General features: G+C 41.9%; 1 protein-coding gene across 2 annotated transcripts in view; it reads right to left on the reverse strand.

The window, feature by feature from the left end:
• The window catches only part of mettl24 (methyltransferase like 24), a 35749-nt gene that overhangs the window by 5347 nt on the left and 3758 nt on the right, over nucleotides 1-26644 (reverse strand). Inside the window, exons 2-4 of one of the 2 annotated variants that reach the window (XM_080490651.1) lie at nucleotides 11758-11856; nucleotides 7537-7670; nucleotides 1903-2128 (exon numbers count right to left, since the gene is read on the reverse strand). In XM_080490651.1, the coding sequence (XP_080346777.1) occupies nucleotides 1903-2128; nucleotides 7537-7670; nucleotides 11758-11856 (459 nt within the window). The remainder of the gene's footprint in view (nucleotides 1-1902; nucleotides 2129-7536; nucleotides 7671-11757; nucleotides 11857-26644) is intronic. The other variant, XM_080490652.1, reaches the window with a different exon arrangement.

Raw genomic sequence — 26644 nt, forward strand, 5'->3', positions numbered from 1 at the left:
AATGCAGTACCACACTGCAGTGCTGATACTGTTATGTTATCCAATTACTGCCATGATCAATGATGCAATATGCGGCTCTCTTCGGCTAAATGAGACGTGGCTTCTTGCTCCTGACATTTGTCCCCGGAGTGCCAGCTGTCTCTGCCGGTCACCAGAGCACCGCGAGTGAGTCATCTGTGTAGTTTTTAACTAACGCAGATAAGAAATGCTGCGCAAATGCATATTTTGACCTTTTCCGAGCGACTCCGCTTCCTGTCTCGGAGCGTGTGCGCGATGCCGAGAAAAGAAACAGTTCTGCTCCTGCCGCCGCTCCTCCGGCACACTGTGTACTCACATTAAAACCTCATTACAAGGATGTGTGCGCGGCTCTGCATTTAAAGCAGGTGAGGACTGTCATCTTTGCAACAGCATGGTGTGCAAACCCGCCCACGCATACTGTACACAAGCCAACAGTTATTTGCTTCATTTTTTTTGCCACACACTGGCAACTTTGCTTATTTCCAAATATTTTTGCATGACTCTACATTGTATAAATAGGAATCAAAAATTCTGACCTCAGCGGTTATGTCAAGACAAATGCCCCAAGCCCAGCGTAAAGGCATCTGAGTGGCTGTGGTGTTCATTTTGTTTCATAACAGATGAGCACAACGAACAATGTTGAAGGTTTTTTTTTTTATCTTTTATTTAAACAGTCTTAACAGTAGGAAGGCCAGAATTTACATTTTATTCTGGGGACGATGCCAGATTATTCACTGAAACTCATTGAGCTGCTAAAACTGTTCATTATTCTAAAACATCAGTGTGAGCAGTGAATATATGTCACAGTAAATCAAATCTTTTGGCAGACTTTTTTTTTTTTTTTTGCCTATTTACTCTTTGTATTGAAGTGAATGATTAAGTTAACCATATTCCCCACATCAGTTCTTCCAGCTATACTCTGTGTTGCGATGTGCTGGAGTTGCTTACTATGGGCATTGGTGACATACACCACGTACAGGTCACGTGTAATATTTCTAAACTATGGAAGGGAAATGGAGTATGTGGAGGAAACACAAGCAAGCAAACTCCACACAGAAGGACGCCCGAGACCGACTCAACCTCAAACTGAGGAGACGTGAGGTGAAAGTGCTAACTTCTACGCCGCCACGCAGTCTACATATAACACGTGTTTCACATTTATATAATCTTTTTGAGGAGGAATAAATCATACATAGCAACTGATCCCACCTGTAACAGAATAATTGAATCATTCCTCTGGCTGCTGCTACTTAGTATTAGGAGGATGTCGAGGAGTACCAGCCAAAATCCCACACAGAGGCTTTAAAGGTTTCAGGTATTTCCTTTAGTAATCTATGACTGCTCTGTTCTTATTCTGTATCAACCTGTGAGTGCTGAAGCAAAGATTTCCATTTTGAGGAAGACGTGAACAGAAGAGAGTGCATGTGCTTGATTTGATTACATATTCAAGCCTTGGCTTGTTTGCTCTCTCATTATGATTCAGCCTGTTCCTAAACAGACATGTTCCCTGGATCTATATCTGCATTTATTAGTATGCATGCTCTCAGTGGCTTCTATATGACTGATCATGTGCACAGATCGCTATCTGATGAGGTAGAACACAAACCCCGGGGAGCTTTGAAGAGATAACATTCCGCATGATAATATTGTCAGGCGGAAAACAAAATCATCTATAGATACATATTCACCTGGAGCTTGGGACCAAAGAGGGATGAATCATGATGAGCTTTGCTATAGTGGGATGAGCAGGAACAGGCCGGTGTTTTCAGTCTGCAGTGAAGCTGAGACTGTATGAAAAATCTCTCTCATAAGAGCTGAAGTGGCTTTAGTTTTATGTTAACCGTGACCATGTCAGTAGACGCTGACCATCGCTCTCCCTCTTACCTCTCTGTGTCCGAAATTGCTAAGGATGGTGGCGAGTTTCTTGGTGGTGACGTACTGCCGCTGGGCGGCAACGGCTGGGCTCGGATCCCTCCAGTCTACCGAGAGGCGATGGAGCCACATGTCTGCCTGCTGCAGGTGAGGCTGCTTCAGGCTGGGATCAAAGCAGTGGACCTCACAGCCCGATGTGGCAAGAGACGCCTCCAGGGACCGGTCGTAAACTCCCAACCTGCAGCCCGGACAGCACAACACATTCGAGCCGGTGGTCAGTACATCGTTTACAGATCGTCAGTGTTCATAGAGGAGGTTAGAGAGAGATTTCATTAGTCATGTGGTGAGCAAACTGAAAGGTCAACGATGCCATCTGAAGAGTCAGTGTGGTATCCATCCATCCATCCATCCATCCATCCATCCATCCATCCATCCATCCAACACCATGATGCTACCAATCAAGTCCTAACTATCATCTTATGGGACAAGTCACATCTCAACGAGGCGATACATTTTTTTGTGTCAGGACTATTAAACTCACCATAGTTAACGCACATTGATAAACAGTGGTGATCTGGCACCAAAAATGAAATAAGATACGTCTCCTTGTAAAACGTAAAGTACGTGACAATATGTGATATACATTTTGTAATGAGATGCGAGCTTATGTTTACATGAAGCCTGTAACAGATTTTAAATAGAGAAGATTAATACATTTTTTTCACATGCGATACGATATAGCCTGCAATTTCCTGCCACTTGTACAAACCGTCTCACCATCTCCGTCTATACCTCCACAACTAAACCACTAGAGGTTGCTGCAAACATCACTGGAAGCCGTTTTTATACCCTCCAACATTCACCTTTGTATGCTCCCCTCCGAAGCATGAATAGACTTTAAATGGGAGATCGAACGCAACTTGTCAAGAGATGTGGGCCCGAGTTCCTGGTAAATATCTTGCTATCTCTACACAAAACCCTCTCTGTTTAGATAAAGCCATCATTTGTTTGCATTGAAGGGAGATACTCATAAGCTCATGACAGCCTCTGATTTATTTCAGTGCAGACTGAGTTTAAACTTTGATACCAACATGTGCTCACACACTGCATATCGAAGAGAAAACGCCAAAGAACCAAAGAACCAAAGGACTTCTTCGTGACATGAAACATCTGCCCCTGTTGTTGCAAGTGTCAGATGCAATAATGTCAATAAAACGATACACAGAAGCTACGTTACATATACAGCAGAGTCGCCGTGATGTAGACTTGACCTGCTCACATTTCATAAACAAAGTGAAATATGAGGTGTGGCCAACTTGATGCTTCTGTTCCCCCCCCCCCCCCCCACATGTCTCATGTCCCGGTCTTTTGTTTCTTTCCTCCTCGTCTCTCCACTTCAAGTAGCCCGCTTCAACATTTTGAAATCTGTGTAACTCTGATGGGAGAAACAATGCCCCCTTTATCGGCGACTTTTCTCATTTTCCTCCAGTCTGCCTCACTTTATCCGTAACCTCTCTATTATTCCACCTCTCGCTCCACTAATCCCACAATTTTCTTCTTTTCTTCCCCCTTTTTCAGCGGCTGTCTCTGCGGGTCCCCCGTGTCTTGTTTGTGCTGCGGCTGTATTCTGTAATTGTGGCAGGGGGAGCACATTTCACAGTACACATCTTTCACTGACGAGGCACCGGGTCCCCGATTGCCTCTCACTCGCAGGAAGATGAGAGATGAGTATATGTATGAGGGATTAAGATGCAACAAGGCTCAGCTTCTTTTTTTTTCTTCTTCTTTTTTTTTTTTACACTACTAAATATTTCATTGAGAGTTTTCCATTCTCTGGTGGGGGTTTCGGCTTTGAAACCCTGCAGTGACACTGTAGACGACAGAGATCTGGGATTACTCGCAGTGCAGCAGGGTGCAAATGTGGGGGGGTGGGGGGGAAGTCACATCAGTGCATCAGTAGCTTTGTGGATGACAATACTGATAAAGAAAGATCTCGGCTGGCTGTTATGTCCTCTCCTGGGACCAGAGAGTGCAGAGACGGAAGACACTCTCGATGAGTGGATATAGACGTGCAGGTTGTGATGGAAGTCTACTTCAAACGCCGCTGGTTACAGGGGTTACGCAGGCTTCCATTGGTGATGGATACTGTCGTGGCAACACATGTAAGAACGCGCTGTGTGCAGATGTTTGGGTCGCAGAGGCTCACAGAGATTTGTAAATGTGATAAACAAGAGCTTTGAGCCACTCTGTCAACACACTGTGTGGCTCACAAGCCTCAGAGGCAAGACTGTGTAACTAACAGAGAGACTCTGAACTCTCCGCCTTTACTTCATTTGATCTTTTTAAAATGACATGGTGATCTGGAAATATCTCCATCTTTGTGATTATGTGTCTCCACATAAGTATTAGTATGGGTGATGAAGTGCGACTATTTTCAATTTACCTGCCGTGCTTCAGCATTAAATAAGTGTTATAAATGTTCTGCTGTACAGCCTTTGGTTGAGTGGACCTTTTTCAATGTATTAAAATGTTCTTCACACTTTACGGCTACATTCAGGATAAGGCTGGATTATAGTTTTAGCAAGAGATGTACACAGACTGAATGTTGGATGACTGACTTTGCTTGCAAATTCTTAGTAATGAGAAATGATAGAATATCAAGGATCGGCTCGAGTTACAACAGGCTCCAGCTTGTCCTTGTAGATAAATATTTACAACTTCATGTTTCAGCAGAAATCAATTATATAAATGTCAGGATGTAATGCAAGACTGTTAGAAATGAGAAACAATAGAAAAAAAGAAATGTCACCACTTTTCAAGTCTTCAACTAACACCAGCGGACAAATGTCATTTGTACCTTTTGGATATGTTGAATTATTATAGTTGCAGTTGTCGATTATTCATTGCTGTAAAACAAGTGTGAGTTCACCGTTATCCATTGAGTTTGACTTTCAATGCATGAGACTTGACAGCTCTGCTTCACTTAGGTCTGAGGATGGATTTGTTTGGCCTGTTTTGTCCTGGTGAATTCACTTCAATCATTGCAAAAGGGAGTTTTTAATCCTTCTGTGTGGTCACAATAATTAACCATCTTTTACATCACATTCATTAAACACACCAATAGGCTATACTATGTAAGTTAAGCCGGCCTACGGAGCTGTATCATACTGGACGGACATTGATCTGGCTGACATGCCTTTTCATGCTCAATTCAATTTGTAACTAGGGAGCTGCGAAGAATTGTATGTGTTGCAGGGCCACTCGCTTGGAGTTTGGCTGTATTTCTTAACATTTTGCCAATATTAACAATCAGTAATGTGATTATTTGTCTATGTCTTTACCTTAGAGAAGCTTATCAACCAAATAAAACAAAGCCTCAGTGAGTCGATACTCTATTCGATTGATTTTTTTCAAAGTGTGGGAAGAAAAATCAATAACTCTTCTGCTCGTTTAATGAATGAATATATATATTTTTTTAATTTAAATGACCTGTTTTTAGTTATAGATAGTCTACAACTAGTATACCTATGGTTTTACATGTTAAGCTTATTTTAAAATTAGGATTTTCCTCCACTTGCAATATGTTTTATTCTAAAAACGTTTTTTCAATAAAATGATTAATGGCTTTACCCTTCACTTATTTCTATTTATCATGGTTTCTGCTCCCAAAGAAAAACTATCACATGGGTGGGTACCATTTCATATTCTGTGATTATTCCCTCTGATGCTCTTGCTGGCATCATCACACATGCTCATGTCTCATTAAAAAAACAAAAAAAGCAGCAGTTCAGTGCTCATTCTGACCGTTCAGAACAAGCTGCTTTGTAGGAAAGGATGATTCATCCTCGGTCTTTGATTATGTTGCGCCACTGCATTGTTACTTCATGAAGAGGAAAAACAACCTGCAATCTGAAGGACGAAGAGGCTCAGACTGAACCTGACATGAGACCGTGATGAGGGAGAGAGGTTCAAGTAGGGAAGGTGAAAGGTGGGCAACTGGTCTTTCATGTGGAAAAACATCCTGCAAACCCTCCCCTATAGACCAGCGTGTGACTGACCAATCAGAGAACAGCTGCTCATCCTGCCCAGGCAAAGCAATCCACGGCTCGTTAAACAGCATGCAAATGAGATGCAACGTGCAGGAAGACACAAAAGTATGTCCACGTGTACAGTGAGTGATACCTTCAGCTACTTCCATTCACTAACAGTACTTGACATTTCCATTAAGCCCAAGCTACTGTGCAGCAGCGGCAGCAGACTGGAACTGAAGGGTTTGTGAGTCTCCGGTCCGGCTCTCCAGAGAGCGGGACATGCAGCATACCTGGCAAAGATTCAAGAGTCTGACCTGTGTGTGTGTGTGTGTGTGTGTGTGTGTGTGTGTGTGTGTGTGTGTGTGTGTGTGTGTGTGTGTGTGTGTGTGTGTGTGTGTGTGTGTGTGTGTGTGTGTGTGTGTGTGTGTGTGTGTGTGTGTGTGTGTGTGTGTGTGTGTGTGTGTGTGTGTGTGTGTGTGTGTGTGTGTGATGAATGTAGGTCAGATAGGGCACACTTGGAGGAACTTCAGAGAGCAGTTTGGGTTGATTAACTCTCTCTCCAGCTTCACTGGACATTTCACTTTATATATCTATTAAGTTTATATATATATATTAAATTTTTTTGGTCAGTTTGTGGTCATTGCATTAGCCACAGTTTAAAGACAAGTTAATGTCAATTGGATTTATTCCACAAGGTCTTAAGGGGATCAGCGACATAGGAATGGAAAAAAAGAAAGTCAGAGCTGTTCGTCATAATTTCCAAGATGATATTCAGGTCAAATATTTGTGTAAGCAAAGAAATGTATGATGCTCTTTTTATTTTTGGTCCATGCCAATGTTGTTTGATGCTTGATTGCTTTCTCGTCAGTGGATATCAGCTATGTTTTCCCCCAGCCTCTCAGTTTGACCTCCTAACCCTTCTCCACAGAGAGTCAGGAAGCCATAACAGCGGTGCACGGCCCCCGCCTCCCTTCCCTGCTGCTCTCCTACACCCGTGCCCGGCATGCCTTGATGCCAGCGCACCTGCGCTGTCTCTCAACAGGCAAATTAATAAGCTCGGTCTCCCAGCAGAAAAATCCCCCTTAGACCTCTGCTACACCTCTGTACAGTGGAGAGCCAGCGGGGCAGAACGAGGTAGGTGTGATCCGTGACACGAGGCCAACTGGGAGTGATTGGCTCGCGAGTCTTAAGAAGGTCAAGAACCTTGGTGGTCTGGCTGACTGGATTTAAGATTACTTGTCACTCAGTGAGAGAAGAGGGGGTGGGCTTGGGTGTCAGATGAGCTGCAGTCGAGGCTCATACGGGAGTGTGAACCCTTTTAAAAGTGTTAAATTAATTTAATGGAATTATTTACAAGGTACCCAGAAAAAAAAAAAGCAAGGCAGCTGCTTGTTGACCCCCACCTCCACGGATTCAGGTGAATGTCTCTACTTTGAGAGCAATGACACAAAGTGGCCTTCTACAAACAGATTATCCTCCATCTTTGTGCAGTGGAAATAAAAGACCCTGATTTTGATCAAACATTTGCTATGGGACTCTGACAAAGGTGAAAGAGTAACACAAATCATGCTAAATAAGAGGGTTTCCATGGGATTGTTTGTTAGTCTCCGCTCACCCAAATGAGTACATCCTGCAGTGTTTGCTCTGCATCCTGTGGACCAGGCTGTACATGGGATCCAGGCACACGGCCCAGTCCCCAGCAGACCCTCTCTGGACGGCGTCCATACCACTGAATGATGAACACGACACCTGGACACACACGGGAGGTAAAACAAAACAAACATGAACATATAACAGCCATTTCGGTAATGAAGAGCAGAATAGAACCAGAATGACTGTTGATTTGACCCCAAAACAATTCAACAAGCAGATGCTTCATACACATCTTCATCGGTGCGTGCGTGCGTGCGTGCGTGCATTAGTCTCGAAATACATTAGTCTGACATCTCGCAGTATGATTAATCGATGTTTAAAGTTAATCAAGTTAAGTTTAAAAATAATTGTTAATTAATGGCTGGCATTTTGACCTGTAATGATACAATGAACATCTTTTTCTCTCGATGGCTTTATTAAATGCTTCAAATCATTAGAAGCTGCTTCTAAAGTCGACCCTGAGCAGCAGACCTGCCAAATAACATTATGATGAAGGTACAGTGGTAATCAATGACTTTCTGAGTCCTGTACAGTTATTTTTAGTATCTCTTCGAAAAGTGACCGTGGTTTTAGCACATCAGATTAATTTTTACAGCAGACTGTGTCTCATGAGTCCAGCTCTCGATGTTGCTTTTAACATTTACACATCACAACACATGGGCATGTGGTTACTGAGACGTTTGTCCAATGCCAGCTTGTCCATAAAAGCTTCGTTTAAAAAAATATTGCTGCCCTATAAAAGAAAAGTGTTTTCGTTAATCCGAGCATTTGGTATTTAAAATCATTTTTAAATACTGTACAGTTCCCACAATAATGTGCTTTGGCTCGATGTGTTCAGCTCCCGTATTGTTGCCAGAGTACTTGTAATTCAAAGAGCATAGTGTGTGTGTGTGTGTGTGACTTTCTTTACATCAGACATGAGCCAGTATGAACTATCCATGCAGTATGTGCCAGCATGTTGGTTTTGTGTCGTATATCTGTTGCCTTTACAAGTCACTAAGCTTTAGCGCCGGAGCTGCTCCTCAAATATTTGCTGTCTGGTTTCTTAAGGCCGCGTTTTCTGCAGAGATTCTGTTTGCCACGGAAGAAATAATATTGGCTCAGACGTGATCCTATCGAGCAGAATTCGGAAGCTTTACTGTAGACGGTCAAGTGCAAACACAGCAGCAGGCACAGTCATTATTGTGTTTTTAATTTCGAACTCACTGCAAACATGAATCGAAGCGAGTTTGGAAGACGCGATCATTACTTTCCAAAAGTATTCATTAAATCTTTTTGGAATAAGTACATAGACGTCAGATTGTTCGGTGACTGGTCAGCAGGAAGGAACCGAACGTGTGAAGTGCTGCGTCACCTTTTCACAGGGAACAAAAGTCCCCCGACGTGCCTTTGTAGCACAGGAACTGTATCGTGCATGCAGGGTGGTATGATAATCTCTTTAAAATGAATTCTTTTAAAAAGTGTGGAACAACATAGTCCATTATGAGCGCCAGTGGTAATATGTTCCGGCTGAAAGCATTCATCTGCATACAATATGCTGTGTGTAATGAAATGCAAACCTCGTCCTTGATTATTTTGCCACTTTAGACCTGCAGACTGGCTGCCGAGCAGCGTCACACGCTGAACAGTGAGAATCAATCCTACATTATAGTGGATGAAAGAAAACGGCTTACAGTTTGCGAGCGAACCAGAAATAATCTCACGGTTAATTTCATGCTATTAGAATTTTTTTTTTGTAGACACGTGTCTTGTCCGTGTGCATATGTGTCGGTGCCGGTGCTGGTGCATGCACGCACGCACGCAGGGAAGCTGCTGACTGGTATTGATTGGACAGTTGTGTCGCACACCATCTCTGTGAGAAACAGCTCCAGCAGGCACTGTGTCAGTCAGCATTACAGCCGAGGATGCTGCCATCCCTGCACCAACTCCCTCCACCCTGGCCTGCCACTGTCAATGATGGACAGTTAGCTTTCACAGCTACACACACACACACACACACACACACACACACACACACACACACACACACACACACACACACACACACACACACACACACACACACACACACACACACACACACACACACACACACACACACACACACACACACACACACACATACCCTCTCTAATTCATTATGAGCCGAATTTCTGCTTTGTGAAAGATACAGACTGCCCGCTGACTCATTTGGAGTGGAGGTACTCTGAGTTGTGACGACATTGTGGGTGAAAAAAATAAATAAAAAATGTTAAGATGCTTATTTATTTCCCAGCTAATTTCATTACAATTAAGAAAACTGCCGCACACGCATGTTTGAGTCAGTTTGCGTTGCAGTCACAGTGTGAATGAAGCCGCAGAGATCCAGGCCTTATTCTGTCCCTTGATATTCAGCGAGTTATGATGCGGGACATTTTAATCAATTTGTGATAACTAACATGGATACAAACCACACCATCTTGCTGATTCAGTCCGAATAGGAAAGCATTGACTCTCATTTGATTTATAATCGATTAAATAATTAATTACACGCGTGCAAGTTGAACGTTGACTGTTCGGAATGTAACATACTTGCTGAACAAAAACCTGTCAGTCATTCACACCCTGATCGATAATTGGAACGAAGAGCCTCTCTCTCTCTCTCTCTCTCTCTCTCTCTCTCTCTCTCTCTCTCTCTCCAAACTATAGTCCTTATGTTGCATTCCTACATCTGCTTGCTGTGTTTGGCTGATCCTTGACTCAATTCCATTCAAATCTAATCCAAGTAGTGGGAATCTGATTCAGAAGACAATGTGCTCCCTGATGGAACGGAGCCCTCAGCAAACCACCGAGCACTGCCAGTTCCACAATGAAAAATACGAAAGAACAAAAAAAATAAATACCATGTTCAAACCTGAGAAAAGGGAACATTTTGGAAACCAGACTTGCGGGCCAGAATTCGATATGTTATGATTTGCCTGGTTTTTCTTTGGTTGCCCATGAAAATAGGTTTTTATTTCACATGAAGCCATCAAAAATAAACTATGCCGAAGCACATTGTCCATCCATCTACTACATCAGTTTGTCCAATTGGTGTTGTGAGGGACTGATGTCGGTTCCAGCCGACTATGAGTAAAGTCGATTCTATGGCTAAAAATAGAAAGAAAACAGTCGCACAAACTCAAATTTACACCTCCAGAAAATTTTGCTTTTAACTTAAAAATGTATTTGTTTGGAGTCTGACAAGTTGAACTGAATAAAGAAAGGCCCGCAAGTCTGGACTGGACCTCTGCTATTTCCACTGTGAAGCTGTTTGTCCTGTCTTTGGGTGCCACATATTAACTACAGGATTTATTTTCATACCTGCTTTGCGTCGCCATGTCGAGATGCACTTTGGTCATTTGCTGCACTGCATTTGGCCCGTCAGCATTCTCTGTTTTAGCTAAATCAGATTACAGCATGGCGGAATCATCGGCAACCCAATGCAGCATTTTGCAACTATGATTATTTTGCCTATTGCTGAGCATTAAGACAGTAGATTAGTGTCAGTCTGTGTTTATGCCGACATGGCAAAGTGAGAGAGGTTTTCAGAAGTCTCTCTAACAAAATTAAAATGTGGCTAATTACTAATTCTGTGAGTCTTTGTTTTAATGGTCCATGCACCACATTGGAAATCTTCAGAGTTTAATTAGGATTTGCGAAAAACTTGAGTGCAGCTGCTCATTTAGTGGTTTGGGTTATTTTCCAATGCGCTCTATGTTTTAGATCAGAAACACCAGATTGTATTAAGGGATTAGTTATGGCTTCATGCAGACATTTATTAGATTCTGGTAGTTTGGAACAGGAAAAAGTCCAAACCATGCAGATTAATGGCCCTTTGGGACACGCTTTAGACATTCTATTTTATTGTGAAAATCATCCTATAAAATAAACAAGTGAAAGTCTAAAGTTATAAATATTGCACGAGAGTGCATGACAGGCGTTATTCCCCATTAGGGAAGAAGTCACGTGTAAATAAGAGTAGTAATGATGTGACATTACCTGAGTCAGGTACAAATCCATCCAACTTCATTAGTATTTGCACTTAGATGAATTTCACTTTTGAATTGTGCATGGGCACAAACATCGTCATTTATGAATAAATCTGGTTCTATACAGCAGGAAATTGCTTTATGTGCCCTTCAGAATTGAAATGATGACTCACTTGTGGGGTTGTTATGTAGTCGAGAAACCTTTTAGCTTCATCCTCCAGAGAATGGCTCTCACCGGCCCAGGGCTCCAGAGCTATATGCCAGCGTGGAGTCTAAAGCGTGGCATGCAAAAGAAACACACACATACACGTTCATCATCAGCGATGATGAAAAGGGTCGTGGAAAATTTCCAGTGACTTAACATCAAAGTAGGCCACTCTCAAGACACCAAATACAAGGACAGCAATAAAGGCAGTGTTATTCTTCCAGGTATTAGAACCCACTTGTGTATAGCTACTTGATAGAATTGGGTCACCGTGTACTCTGTGGAGGATTTTTCCAACACGTGTTCACGACAAATAAACGGCTTTATTTCGATTGTTTTCTTCAATAAAAAGGACGCCACGGCTTATTTATGTGAATTTGTGTTGCAAAGTGAAGCTTGCAAAAGATCAGCTGTGAGAGGTTAAGTTGTATGGAACCACGAAGACCTCTGACTTTATCATCATCTGGCTGTAGAAACTCGGCGATGCTGTGAACACATTCCTGAAACTTGGCAGCGCGCTGCTCTGCAGCCTGCTTCATTTCTACTGGAATGTGTCTGTGTATGATTACGGAGTGAGGCCGTGAGGTGGAGTGCTTACAGTCGAGCAGCGATGAAGCTGTAATGATCCACTTGCAAAGCCATTTGTTGGGTCAAACGCAATGGTGAAGCGTTCATTAGCAGCTCTTCGCATTAACTTTTTACTCCCTACAACTCTTCACTCCTCACCAGTGGTGTCAGAGCACTGCTGGTTTGTTAGTTAGTTTTTTTTTGTTTTTTTTTCAAATTCTTTCCACCATGACTATTCTTAGCGTCATGTTTGTTTGTTTTTTTTGAGGCTGTGGGCACATATGTCCATAACTCAGCAAAAAGGACATTGTCTGTTTGGGAGAACAATCTTGTGTACGATTACACCAGTCAGTCATGAGATTATGACCAAGCAATTCCCCACCTGCTGCCAAAACAACATTGACCCGTTCAAGCATGAACTCCTCTACGTTTCTATCAGAACCACCAAGAACATCTGAAGTAATTCTTTTTACTTGAACCACTCAGGTGAGCTTTTCCTCTCCCACGTGCATCTGTGAAACATTTCGACAGACTTCGAAGTGTAATAATTAAATTATGTGAGTGAAAGTGCTGCCATTGGACTTCGCTACCAACTGTAACCAGTACAATTGTTCTGCTTTTATCTTTTATCAATGTCAAAGTGAAAATGTTCCCTGATGTATTCCAGAAGCTAACAGGGTCCATGTTGGAGAGACTCTGTGTCATGCCATCTGTAGGTGGTCATAATGTTTTGGCTGATCCCTGTATGACACACATCTAAAACCCTGTGTACAGAAGCTCAGACTTGTTTGGATAGTGTACAGCGTGTGTCTCCGCAGAGTTTACGTGGACGTGTACATAAACTCACAGCTCTCTCCGAACAGTCTGACAGCATGTGTTGTCATTTTGTCCCCCAGTGAAACTCGTCCAGGATCCGCTCGCACAGTAAATCAGCGGTTCCTTTAATGGCAGCGGAGCTTGATCCGCATAACACCATTCGGTGTCTGGCATTCAGCCTTCAATCGATTTGCAGCATGTCAAAACATCTCAATGCCTGCCTGCCCTTCATCGCCTCCTCCTCGCCTCTCTATGCATTGTCTTCCTTCTGTTTCCACCTTTTCTTTTCTTTTTTACGTCCTTCATTTTCCCTTTTATGGTGCATTCATACTTTATCTGTTGGTTCTGGAGCGTGCTGGTTGAAATCACATTCAGAACACATAATGTTTGATCAACCTAATTATCAAACAAAAATAAGGTGTACGTATTTGAGGTGTTTTTCTATTATTCTGAATTTGATTGAGCTCTTTTGCATGCCACTTACACTAACCAAACCCACTTCTTCTGCCAAACATTTAAAGAGCTGTAATGAAATATATTGATAAATGAATAGTAAAGCAAACTATATATATATGTTGATTTTTGTATTGAATTTACAAACCACTACGAAGAAATTGCACTGTGGTCAAATAATTGCATTGCTCATTTGATGAGTACTTGCCATCTCGAGGTCATGAGGTTAGAAATTCAGTAACAGATGCACGTTGGGTCCTTAAATATAACTCATAGTGACTGCTCCATCAGTATGCTGAATGGAATCTTTCTTCTGACTATCTGATCGTAACCTCTGGCTCAGTCGTTCCTCTGTGTATTATATATATAGTTCAATTCCTCTATAAAATTTGGATTCAGACCACAGAGCAGAAATCTCTCTGGCAGAGCCCACAATCTGACAGAAAAGAAAACCATAGTACCAGTTCCAATCAACACTGCTGTAAAAAAAACAACAAAAAAACAAAACCAAGCGAAAAAAAAAAAACACATTTCAGAGACAGAAAGGAGGGATGTAAGTCTGTGAGTCCATTTGCACGTAGACAAATAACGACTACCTTCCTGCACTGCAGAGACGCTGAAAGCTCCCCGAGCTCTCTGTCTCCGAGCTACCCTTTTCATCTTCTTAGCAAGCTGTCCCTGCACAGCTCAGCTGTCAGGCCCCATACATCACTCTGCTGCAGGTAGGGACCGAGCTGCTGATCTGAGGACTGATATTTTGGGACAACGGGTTCCCTGGAAGCCTGCAGCACTGTGAGCCAGCCCTGAATATCAATCTTAAAATTTGTGGAAATTTTAGGTTTCCGAAGCATCCGCAAAAGACACTGTTGCATGCATGAAAGAGTTGGAGCTTCAAGACTTGAGATTAATTGAAGGAAACTCGCATTTTCGGTCTAAATTCTTTGTACGCAGGAATTAGTTAAACAAGTTAAAGTAACAAGACAAAGATGGAAGGAGATAAAAGCAAAAGGAAGAACGAAAGAAAGAAAAGTACGAGTGACATCCTGTTGGGAGCTTCATTCTATTTTGTCTGTTCTTTTGAGAAATAGAAAGTCGATTTCTTCCACTTTGTGTTATATGTATAGTTGTCCGAAACATCTTTATCTTCTGGTAATTCCAAAAATATGTGTATAAGACCTGTATCCATGTCCGCAAAATGGTGGATATTCGGTTCACCTTCCACATATTCTGCTTATCTTTGTCTGGAATTTCAGTACTGAGTTCCAATTCCCATTTTTCTTTTATATAATCAGTCGAGTATTTGTTCGAGACAGTGCATATATTATTCAGATTTTATTGCCTTCAATTTTTTTGTCTTCCTTATGTTAAATGCAAGATGCAGTAAACGTGCTGATGCACACATTAGGTTCCACGTGCCTCCGAGCGCTTACTAACTGGTGAATCATCAGCGAGCAGTGATGAGATTAGTGTTAAGCCCCATGTTCAGTCAAGCAATAACAAGTCATCAGCACCTTAGGGACAAAAGTGGTAAGCGGTGTTGATAACAACCACACAGAGCATCACTCAGAAGTGTCGAGCCTCAACTCTTCAGACCTTAATCCCGTGACATTAGATATAATTACGTCCTCAGCATGAGCACTTAAGGTTTAGGGCTTTACATAAATGGCAGGATGGAGTGTGTCAATTATTAATTAATTACTAAACAAAAAGGAATACATTCTACCTCTCCTGTCTTGTGAAAAAATGGCTCCTGATTCGAAGGTGAATGCCGAAAGGAAATATAGCAGAAACGGCAGAGATAAATGTGGAAAGAGCTGAATTATTCATTCAAATACGTCGTTTAAGTGAAGCTCATTAAAATGAAACCGTTTCAGTTCTGTTAATGCTCCCAACAGTGTGGAAATATCTGTTTAAGGGGTCGATGATGAATTCAGTTTGAAAGATCAATTCTAAGAGAAGAAATTAGTGTTGGTTCGAGATGCAGAACATTGCAACATATTTGAACTTATGAAAGTACCATGAATTTAAATGAAGATGAGAGGCTGGAGTTGAAACAATACAGAGAACAGGCACAGCAGTTTGAGTGTGAGGAATTGATAATATTCTAAGTTGTGGAGCATTGTTGGTGATGATCTCAAAGTCAAAGTGACCTCAAAGAGAGATGGTACTGTTTAAATTTGGGCAATGTGTGCTTCTAATAGGCTGGAAGAGAGGTCAAGAGTCATCCAAAGTCTGTTACTAACAGGAGTCAGAGTGTTCATGGATTGTTAGATTCTCAACGCAAGTGAATGAATGAAAAAAAAAAAAAAGAGAGAGAAACTTTGACATGAAGTTCATTCAGGCCTTTCGTGGCTATAAAAAGAGATCAACCTGCTTGGAGCCTGCAAGTTCCTCTGTTCAAACGTCAGCAGGGAAAGCAGTGGGACAGCTGAAGTCAAGGTCAAGGACACCTTCAGAGAATGTATCACTACGGATAAGCTGCAGGAAACGTTTCGCAGACAAAAAGAGAGAAGAGAAATCTATTCAGCCCTGCAGACTTGATGCACAAATAATAGGTTGATGGAACCATTTTGAATGAAGCTCAACCTGCAGCCTCATCTTGGAAGTCAACAACTGAAGTCAGCAAAGCAAGATCTACTGGACAGATTAAGCTTTAAATGAACTTTGCAGTCACAACCACCAACGATGAAGCATCAGTTGCAGCTTTATTTTTTTTATTTTATTTTTACACATTCAATGTTTTATCGGCTATTTTCTTTTTACTATTTATTTCCCCACCGATGTGACGATTTCACTGAACAAGGAAAACACTTTTTCTTCTTTGAATGCAGTTAAATGTAGGGCTCAATATAACAGAAAATATGTGGATCGATGCAAATCCAAAGCACGCCAAAAATCATTGCCATGCATTCATCGCTATGAAATGGTAAAGAGCCCTCATGTTCACAAGTTGGATTTCTGAAAAGCAATTTTAATGATTTTCATGTCAGGAATCAACACAAGATTGAGACTCTGCTTCCCGGCCTGGCGTGCATGTCGGAATGAAGCAGGGTGTGTTATTGGAGCTGTGACTTTCAGCCTGGGTGTGAGAGAGGTGTAAGAAGCCAGGCCGAGCATGAATAATCCCTTGGAGAGTGAAGATGGATGGGTGAACAAGAGATGACGGGATAAAACAAGAGAAGGCTGTCTGCCAGAACAATGAGGGCAAATGAAAAGAAGGGCAAAGTGTGAAGTGGCGAGGGTGAGGTGAGAATTGGTGAACACACAGATGGAGAAGGAAATACACATTACAGAAAATGTGTGTGTGTGTGTGGGGGGGGGGGGGGGGGGGGGGGGGGGTGGAGCTTCCATGTTTGCTATTTGAATTTAAACCAAGAAGAATCGAGATGACACAACAGCTGATGACAGTGTGGTCAGCAGTGCTGAGAAATTACTTTAGTGAAAAGTAGTTCAGAAACTACAATTGGAAGTAACTGATAATCAGAAGAATAATCAGTTTTCAGAGACTAGTGGCTAATGGCTGGTTCACTTATCCAGTTCTGCTGAAATCACATAAAGAAGATGCTCTGTAATTGGGATGCAGGCTGCTCTTGGAAGCAACATTAAAAAAAACAAAAACTAATTAGGACTTATCGACAATGAGAAGAAAAATACACTATCAGATAAAGACAGGCAGATTCTTCAAGAGAGGTCAGATAACAACATCCTAATTCATCACTGGCACTGAGAAAACATCCTAAAGTTAATATTAGGGAGACTTTTCATGTTGCCGTCAATAAGATTGTCTTGGTTTCCCTTTTTGAAAATGTTGTTTTGTGTCATTCATAAAGCAGTTAACTCAAAAGGTCACTTTCGGGAAAGTCCTCCTTCCCACTGTTGGCATGACAACAAAATGCAACAAAGGAGTCGTCACATGATCGGCAGGAAACATTAACAACATTGTCATCACCAGCAGAATCTGAGTGAAAAGATCTTTGTAAGGCAAATGACAGACTTCACTTTATACTGTTTATTGCTTTACTTTGACAGATGTGCTTTTCCTACTAAAAGTTCATAATGCCCAGTAATTCATAAAAAATGCATTAGCATCCAGTAACACAGCAGCCAGCTTCAGATAATGTTTATGTTAATAAAGCTTTCTGTGCAGAGTTCGCGTCTCCTCTCTGTGCATGCAAGAGTTTTCTCTGGGAAGGATTTCCTCCCTCACTGATAGAAAAAAAACCACATTTGAGGTGAATTGTTGACTTTCTTTGCTTGTAGGTGTGTGTGTGTGTGTGTGTGTGTGTGTGTGTGTGTGTGTGTGTGTGTGTGTGTGTGTGTGTGTGTGTGTGTGTGTGTGTGTGTGTGTGCGTGTGCGTGTGCGTGTGCGCGTGCGCGTGCGCGTGCGCGTGCGCGTGCGCGTGCGCGTGCGCGTGCGCGTGCGTGTGCATGTGTGAGTGTTCGCCTTCGCCTGCAGCCATGCCAACCTGCTATTGCCAAAAACAGTGGAGTTCTAGTAACATGTTGCTGTACAACTTTCCACGCTGGTACATGCTGGAGTGTGTAAGAGTAAACACCCCAGTCAGCACTCGCATTAACACTTTAATCAACTGGTGCACTGGATGTCATAAAGACCTCGGTGAATCGTGTCTGCACGTTTGAAGATCATAAGGCGTCGGAAGAAGAGCCGCCAAGTCGAGTGCAAAGCCTGCTGCTCATTTTTAATTTGATTTTAAAAATGTTTTTTGCAAATTGCGCTCACCATAGCTGAGACTCTTCGGGAACATACCGCCAAGCTGTGAAGCTGAGAGGTCAAAGCTTTTAGTTCAACAGCATGAGGCATGTTATTTTTTGACACCACTGACTCTTGAGTTTATAAAATGTTCTCTGACAGGCTATATTTCCCGAACCGCTTGGGCGAAAGAAAAAAACAGAAAACAAAACAGCAGCTCTGGTGTCAAATGAAGGTCAAGACGTGCGACGGACAAGTGAGCGGAGAAAAGTTGTGGTTTAATGAAACAGCCGGTGGCTGATTCACATTAACCTCCCTCTGTTTTTCTAGTAGGTGGTAAATCCAGGTGCATGAGAGATTTGTGCGCCGGGAGCCTTCTGCTAATGCGACTCAGGCAAAGATGCTGAGGTTTTACTGCTTACAGCTGGGCTGTAATGCTCAATTTATCACAGGCTGAAGCTTCATTACTTTAAGAAAACAGCAGTATTAAGAGAAAAAAACAAAACAAAGCATTGTTTAAGTTGTTTTGTCAGTGAAATATCTTAATTAAGCTGCCAACAGAAATTATAACGAAAACGGAACTATACATTTATCACAAACTTAACTCGATATTGAAAACATCGATCGACAATACAATAAAAGGCTTCCTGATGATACCACTACACTGCCATGAGAAATTAGGACAGTTCAAATAGAATAGAATAGAATAGAATAGAATATGCTTTAAAAATCCCAATTCTTTAAAGAATAAAAACTGAAATTATTAATATACAAAGCTTACTGTAACTGATATAAGCATGGAAGAAAGGAACTGACAGGAATACAGAAAACATAATAGAATTTCACCTTTATCATTAAAAATCCAAAATACATTATTTAGGGTTATTATTTTTTACTATAGCACTTATTACCTACTTATTCATTATTCTGATTGTGTCCCTTACAGCTTTCAAACAGTCAGTGTGGTTAAAGGAATGATGCTCAAACTCAACTTCAAAATCACCGTAGAGAGAGATCTGCAGAGCAAACCAGGATTTATTAAACTGCAGAATGAAATCTACAGATTTATGCCTTATTTAAAATACAAACATCATGTGGACTCTGTTAAATCAGCAGGTCATAGACCAAAGATATATATGTATGTATATCTAAAAAAAGAATCAGCATAGCAAAACAAGCACTTTATCTTAAGAATTGATCTGCTTCCAATACAGTGTGACTGCACAGTAGATGGTGGATAGTCTCTGGGAATCAGCCCTATAAGCCCTATCGTCGTGAATAATCTGGGATATGGGAGACCGGCAGGCAAACCAGATGCAGCCGTCTCTATTTCCTGCAATGTCATCTCTATTCCTCTGGCACGCCTGGCTCAAAAGCCAATCCCAGCTCAGTGCCAGAGTACAGTGAGAGACAGAGCGGCTATAACAGAATTAAAGTGTGGTATTACACTGATCTTTTTTAATAAAGGCGGTAATCTCCGAGGAGTTCAGCCTCAGTCTGAGAGGCGGCGAGAGCCTGCAGAGGAGAGACGAGAAACACAAGGAACAGGGGCTGGAAGTGAAGTGTCTGTATGTGTGAAGGAGAGAGCGATAAGAAACTTGGAGGCTGTGGCACAGATGGTGTGGACAGAGGATGAAGGGATTGTTCTCTCCGTGTTGTTTTTTTCATTCAAAAAAGAAGTCAAGCAAACCCACATCTGAGAGGCTTTTGCTATGAAAGGACTGGTAGAAGAATTTTGTTAGTGAGAGAATGAAGAATTGAAAACAGCTGATATAATCCCAGAAATGGGATCATTTCTCTTTTGTGTCCAATCCTGTAAAACTAATGTAGTCCGGTGCAGTGTGCGACTACCGTGCAAATGCCACAGACTTCTTTGGATTCGGTCAAAAAAAATCTCTCAAGACACGATTGTGCGTTCAGAACTGTGAGGATTTGAGTTCTGCCTCCTGCTTAATAAGTAGTATTGACTGAGGACTGACTGCCAGAAGAAGACTCCAACAAGCGTCTGTTCACCACAGTCACATAAAAAGACGAGGCAGATTTTTTTTTTTCTTTTCTTTTCTGGCAAGCAAGGTCAAAAGCACCTCATGGGATTGTTGCTGCAGCAAGATTGTTTGATGGTACCACATTTCATATCAAGGCAATAGTTATGTAGTATTCTACATTAATGCATGTCTTATTGTGCCATTATAAAGACTAATTCTTCGTAAAGCTGCAGTGGGAGACCATGGCTGTTTACGGGGCTGTAAATAGAACAACTTCTGCTCACAGCTGTGTTTGGTTTGGAGTTGAAATCACATCCGTTTATCATTTGGTTTAACAGATTCCTATCAGTTATTTGTGGCATCCGCTTTCTCCCTCTTGCCCATATGCGGTACGTATCCGTCCACATGCACAGTTACAGCCGCGGCGCTCTGTGGAGAACTTTGACTTGTACATGCCATCAAACTATATCTCTGTAGAAGTGGCTGTTGCCTTGGAAACGCTGTACCTTTTCACACAGATCATGGTAACTTCACTCATGCATGAATTCATGGGAGTATTGAGGCTTGGGTGTTCAGGGATTCATCACTGCACTGACTAAAGTGTTTGTTTGAGAGATGCAACTGTGACAATACATGACTGATGTGGCTGAATGTACTCTGTCCTCTCATCTGTTCAAATTAGCCTCCCCTAAGCCAACATCCCACAACTCAGACACGGTGTTATTGTAAGCAATACCAGTCTGTCTGACTGTGCTTGTTTGGCTGTGGCTCTCTTTGCCAGTGAGCAACTGTCTCCTCAGACAATATCCAAGATATGAGATCTGTGCTTGTCTAGCCTGGAAGAGCAGAGGGGGCCTGCTGAGCGCTGGATGACGTTCACTTCCTGAGATGGAGCAGGAAAAACCGACCGCGTGACAGCGAGGAAGGTGGAGGGGGGCAGTAATGTCTGCTCTCTTGGCTCATTATTAATCCCGTTCTGATTATCACTTTCTGCTCTTGATTTTGTTTTCTCGTTAATTTGTTTTGTTTGCACTCCTAAATGACCACTCAACATGCAAACAGAAACTACATATATTTCTACCTGTGCCTCGCGACTCTCCACTTGTGACTGTTTTCCTCCATAGTTCTTATCCATAGTTTTTCAGCTATCATGTTAATCCAGTGGACAGAGAAAAGACGTGGGTTCTGAATCAACCTATAAGCGCTTGAAATTATTGTTGTTGAGATTTATTATCTCTGTCTGTTGCTCTTGGACTTTAATGGGGTATGTTGTCTTTCAAACGGTGTGCAGGGGAAATACCGGCAGAATGGGTTTCTGCTAAACAAACATAGCTAATGCATTTTGGTGACATGCATCAGCTTGAAGCCGGCCATTCTCTGTGTGCTTGCTGCTCCTGGACGGGCACCACTGGAGGTGAGAGATGGGAGTCGGGCGGAATCCAATTTCAGAGGTCAATGCACTCATTCATATCAGCTGGGAGGGAGAGGCTGAGAACTTTGTGGAATGTTCCAGACAAGGCGTCCACGTCTGAAGGGAGTATTGTGCGATCAAGACGCTGAAGTTGTCAGTTTGACACTGACTTTCTCCACCCCCCGTCCCCCCCCGCTCCAGTGGGCGTCTTTGTGCGATCGCAGTCAGCACACACAACAGGCCCAGTGTGACGTTACGTGCACTGGGTGGTTTCTGTTTTACCACCAGGCAAGCATGTGGTTTTGATCGTCTCGTTCGAGGCACGGCTCGTATGAAAGAAAGCATTTAGAAGTAGAGATCAAAGCTTCCACGCGTCGGCTTAGGAGTTTGAAAATAGGCAGCTTGAGGATGATACTTAACTCCCCACTGCTTTTCACAACACCGTGCAAACACTTCTTCGTGGACGCTGAGCGGTCACATCTCTGCAGACTTTGCAGAGAAGAAGCGATCGATCACGTGAAACGTCTCTTTGTGCTCCCCTCCCCCATCACTTGGCACGCAGTCCAAGCCGGGCCTCTTTTATTTTGGTCTGACTTGGACACTAATCTCACATTGAGAAACGGCGATGTGCTTGTCTGGAGCTGTTTATTTCTCCAGGGTTGTTGACGTGTGCAGAATGCGAATTGCAACGTCACCACGGAGATTCCATCCAAATGCCCATCACATCAAAAGACTCTCACGTCTAAACATGTTTATTTTCACTCTTTTATTTATTTCGCTTGCGGTTATTGCACCTTACATTGTGACAAGCTGCTTTGGAAGAGGCATGTGATCCTTTTGCATAAGCTGATTATTCTTGCATTTTTTTCTTACCCAACAGTTCATTATAAAAAGATTTAGTGCTTTATGTGGGAATTATATACAAAAGAACCTGTGTTTGGAAGTTTTGCCACTTTAATAATTTTAATACTGCATACTTTTTGTGCAATCCATAGTTTTGGGATATTCTTTGACTTCATTTCTCCTTTCATAAACTCTAAAACATTCAAAAAAAAAAAAAAAAAAAGGCTCCTGATTGTAATTATGTATTACTGCGTGAAGCTTGTTGGAAAATTGCAAGTTATGTCCACATTTAATTAAATCGACTTTATAGTAAAATCCGCACAAACTGAATAATTTCTGAGGCGCTTCTAAGCTAGGATCAGAAGATCTATTGGGATACTATTGTGGGGAATCATTTGAAGAGCGCACATTTGATAACCCTGATGTAAAATTCACAGTGTTAAAGACATTGTGCTCCCTGTAGGAGATTGTACAAAAAGTTTTGAGATCATAGGGTTGGAGATATGTTTGAAAAGAGAACGAGTGAATATGATTACAGTTGAGTTTGTATGACGTGAGAGCGGACCTAAGAACAAGCTGACGTATTTCTTTGCCATAATCTTTTGTAAAGGTTTGCATTACTCTGGAATAGTTTTGGTTTATGAGGGCATGTTATCAGTCATACCCAGCTTCATGTATACATCTTATTTAATATACTGACTTAAGATAAGCTACACTGAGAGAACAGAAAGTTCTGACACACTGTCTCTCATCAGAAGTGAATATCTGCTTTATCAAAGTTAAGTTTACGATGGCTGAAGCCAATCCCAGCTGTGAATGGGCCAACACAGAACACATTCTGGACAGGTTGTTCAGTCAAATCAATGGATGAACATGGGCTGTGTTTACATGGTCAATTTCTTTTTGTAGGAGGTCAGAATACTTATTAAACTGATCACATTGAAGTGCAGGTTTTGGCACCAATAATATCCCCTCTTTGAATGAGTGGATAAATCTTACTATGCTTTGTATTGTATTGTGGGCACATTGGCATATGATCCCACAGTTTCCTGGAAGCTTTCCGGGAATATTGAAGATGAATTTGTTAGTTGGACGAATGAAGCTTGTTGTTTTCATGTGTTTCTTTTGTAACCGCAATCCAAAGAATCATTCTCCTTGTTCGAAATATGATATTGATTTAAAAAAAAAAAAGAAAAGATAATGACATGTTTAAGTGCAGCGTTTTCTACTCAATCGAGCAAATGTCCTTTACTACAGCTGCTAATTTCAAAATAAAATGCATCAAGTGTCACACGGATAGATAACAGATATGTTTCGATTGTGAGATACATTCTGATCTCTCGTTTGATCTCATCCTAATTTTAATCTCGTAGGCCCCGTGTATTAAGATCGCAGTGTTTTCATGCAGTATATTTTAACGAGATCATCAATCAATCACACGCAGGCAACCACACACACTCCCAATGACTCCTATGGGCAATTTCAAGTCATGTATGACTTATAAATAAATACATTCTGTTCAAACGCTTTGTATACTGAGTCGACTCTTACAGAGTGGTGTTTATCTACTTTATATAGGGGCATAACTGCTGATGGTGAACATGAATACTTCAGGCTGGCACGGGGGAAAGTGCAGGTGACATATCGGCTTCCTGGCTGCTGAGTCCTTGTGACTCCCGTTTCTCACACGTCCCAGCTGGTGGGCCAAAATGCCCGAGCACTGAGTCCAGTCACACCTCCGAGATTACAGAAGTCAGCCCCTCTCTTTGTTTTCTGAGAGTCGCACCGCTCTCTCTGTCGAGGGTTTCAGCTCTCCGAGAGACACGACAGAGGTCAGTGGGCTTCTGCGTTAGAAATTCCCACGAGGCTCAGGGGTGGTCTGTAGAGGTTGACACAGATAGTTTGAAGTTGCCTTTTCTGTTCTCGCGCTACGGCAAGCCTCAAATAATCAACACTCAGGGTCGTGAATTTTGAACAAAACTAATTAATACTGCCAAGTCAATCAGTTTGTATCTCATCTAATTAGAAGCAGTAATTCAAACTGCTCTGACTGATTGATGTCTCTCTGTGGAATAAATTACATAATCAATGTTTTTTTTTTTTGTTTTTTTAATGAATATTAATGACAATAAACGAGAGTCAGCTCAGCTCAGGAGATCATAACAAAGTGCATTTTATTTTCCGTACCAAAGTCTTTTAATTTTTCTTCTGTCAACAAATAAATAGAAATATCTATGTAGCAATCTGTCGTTGCTGTCACAACAAACAAGGTAATAAACAGCTGGATTGATGCAGACAAACATCGGTGCTTTAAATGAGATACTTCATTCACCAGACGGAGGTGTTGTTAATGTGTTTGTTTTTCATTCCCGTGTCTTACAGCATGAGATCTGGACATCATTTTCAATGGGTGCTTCTGCTGCTTCAGCCTATAACTCCAAGAAAGTTAAAGATACAGGTACCTAGATTACATTTGGTAGCATCACTCGTTTACATAACTGGATGTTTTCACTCTTATCTTTTATCTGTTGGATGACATAGTATTTTATGTTATAAAATCTTCTGGAAATAGAGGAGCATCCCCGGCTCTACGTTGCCTTTTGGTTATGATCTACTGTATATGCGACCTGGCTGTCTGCTTTGAGGATCAGTGTGTGTGACATGTGAATGGCAGCCAGGCTCCCTGAGAGAAAAGCCTGAAAGATACAAGCACAGAAGTCTTGTTGGAAAAGAAATAAAAAAGGGAAAAGTTTCCTTCCCCCAAACTCAACAATATCTATCGAATTGTAAAATGTGGATGCCATGAGTGGAGAGAGAGTATGAACAATATAAGCAGTGACATTATCGGAAGCTGATGATACCAAGGTGGGGATACACCCATTCATGAAAGTAGATGATGCAAATCAACTTGTCCTGAAAGCATAAAGGTCTGGATGAGCTTTGTTTTTCTCACCATGAGCTCAGAAAATTAATGTGCAAATTTATGTTGCAAATGCCCACATGTATCTGCTTTTGATTTTACATAGACCGACAATGCCAGATTGTTGGGTGAATGTCCTATATATTCCTTTTGATGTATTCAAGTGACTCATGTTTTTTTTTGCTTTATCCAGAAAAGAGTCGCAGGACCTGTCAGTTGGACAGATAAAACTCTGGACAGGTCACGGTCCAATACTGAAATCAAGCAGCAAGACAGAAATCGTGAGAAAACCTACACAGGCCCATGGAGAACATGCAAACTCCACTTAGAAAGGCCCGAACCCAGAATCAAACCCATGGCTCCTTCTTGTAAGGCAACAGTGCTGATCACTACATCCCTATCTTTAGTGTTTGCTTCACTTTTGATTTAAGGAACACAGAATTCAAATGAACTTGGGGTGCTAATTGGCGATTTCTTCTATCGTGTATTTTTACAGAAACAGGGTTGTCTTCGTCTGAAGAGATTGAACCGCATTGGCGTGATTTGGCGATGTATTGTGTGTCTGACTCTGCGTCACTGTGACTTAAGGCAATAGTCTGTTTATCACCGTGTTAAAATCAGGAGCCTGAGTCATCAGAGCACAGTGCATCTGCTTTTCTCCAGTGTTACTTTGCCCGTCTCTGTCTGCGTCATTTTTTTCCTCTCCTTCCTTCCCAGCTGCTGTTGTCTCGACCAACACATTGTATGAGTCTATAATTTACCAACACATCCCTCTCCTGTTTTTCGAGAAGGGAAGAAAGCCTGCGCGGGGTCTAAAAAATGAACGAAGATGTGTGTGAGCGTATTTATGTGGATGTCTGACAGCTGAGAGATTAGATTTCCTTTGGATTGGTTTTTCTTACTCAAACACACCCGCAGGCTGCCTCCCCATCACACACATACATTCACACAGTTTATTGAGGACGAAGGCATTTGTCAGCAACAGTTTGTCCTGTCACCTCTTTTCACTACAGCCCCTTGAATGAGTTTTGAAGAGAGCTTTGCCTTTCGGAAATATTTCTCACTTCATTTTGTACAGGAAATGCCTCCAGGCTAAAGATGCGGAGCTTCTGTCATTTCCCAACTACACCGCAAAGATAACAGAGCAGC

The sequence above is a fragment of the Lipophrys pholis genome (assembly GCF_963383615.2).
Source record: "Lipophrys pholis genome assembly, chromosome: 21".
In the NCBI taxonomy this organism is placed as follows: Eukaryota; Metazoa; Chordata; class Actinopteri; order Blenniiformes; family Blenniidae; genus Lipophrys; species Lipophrys pholis.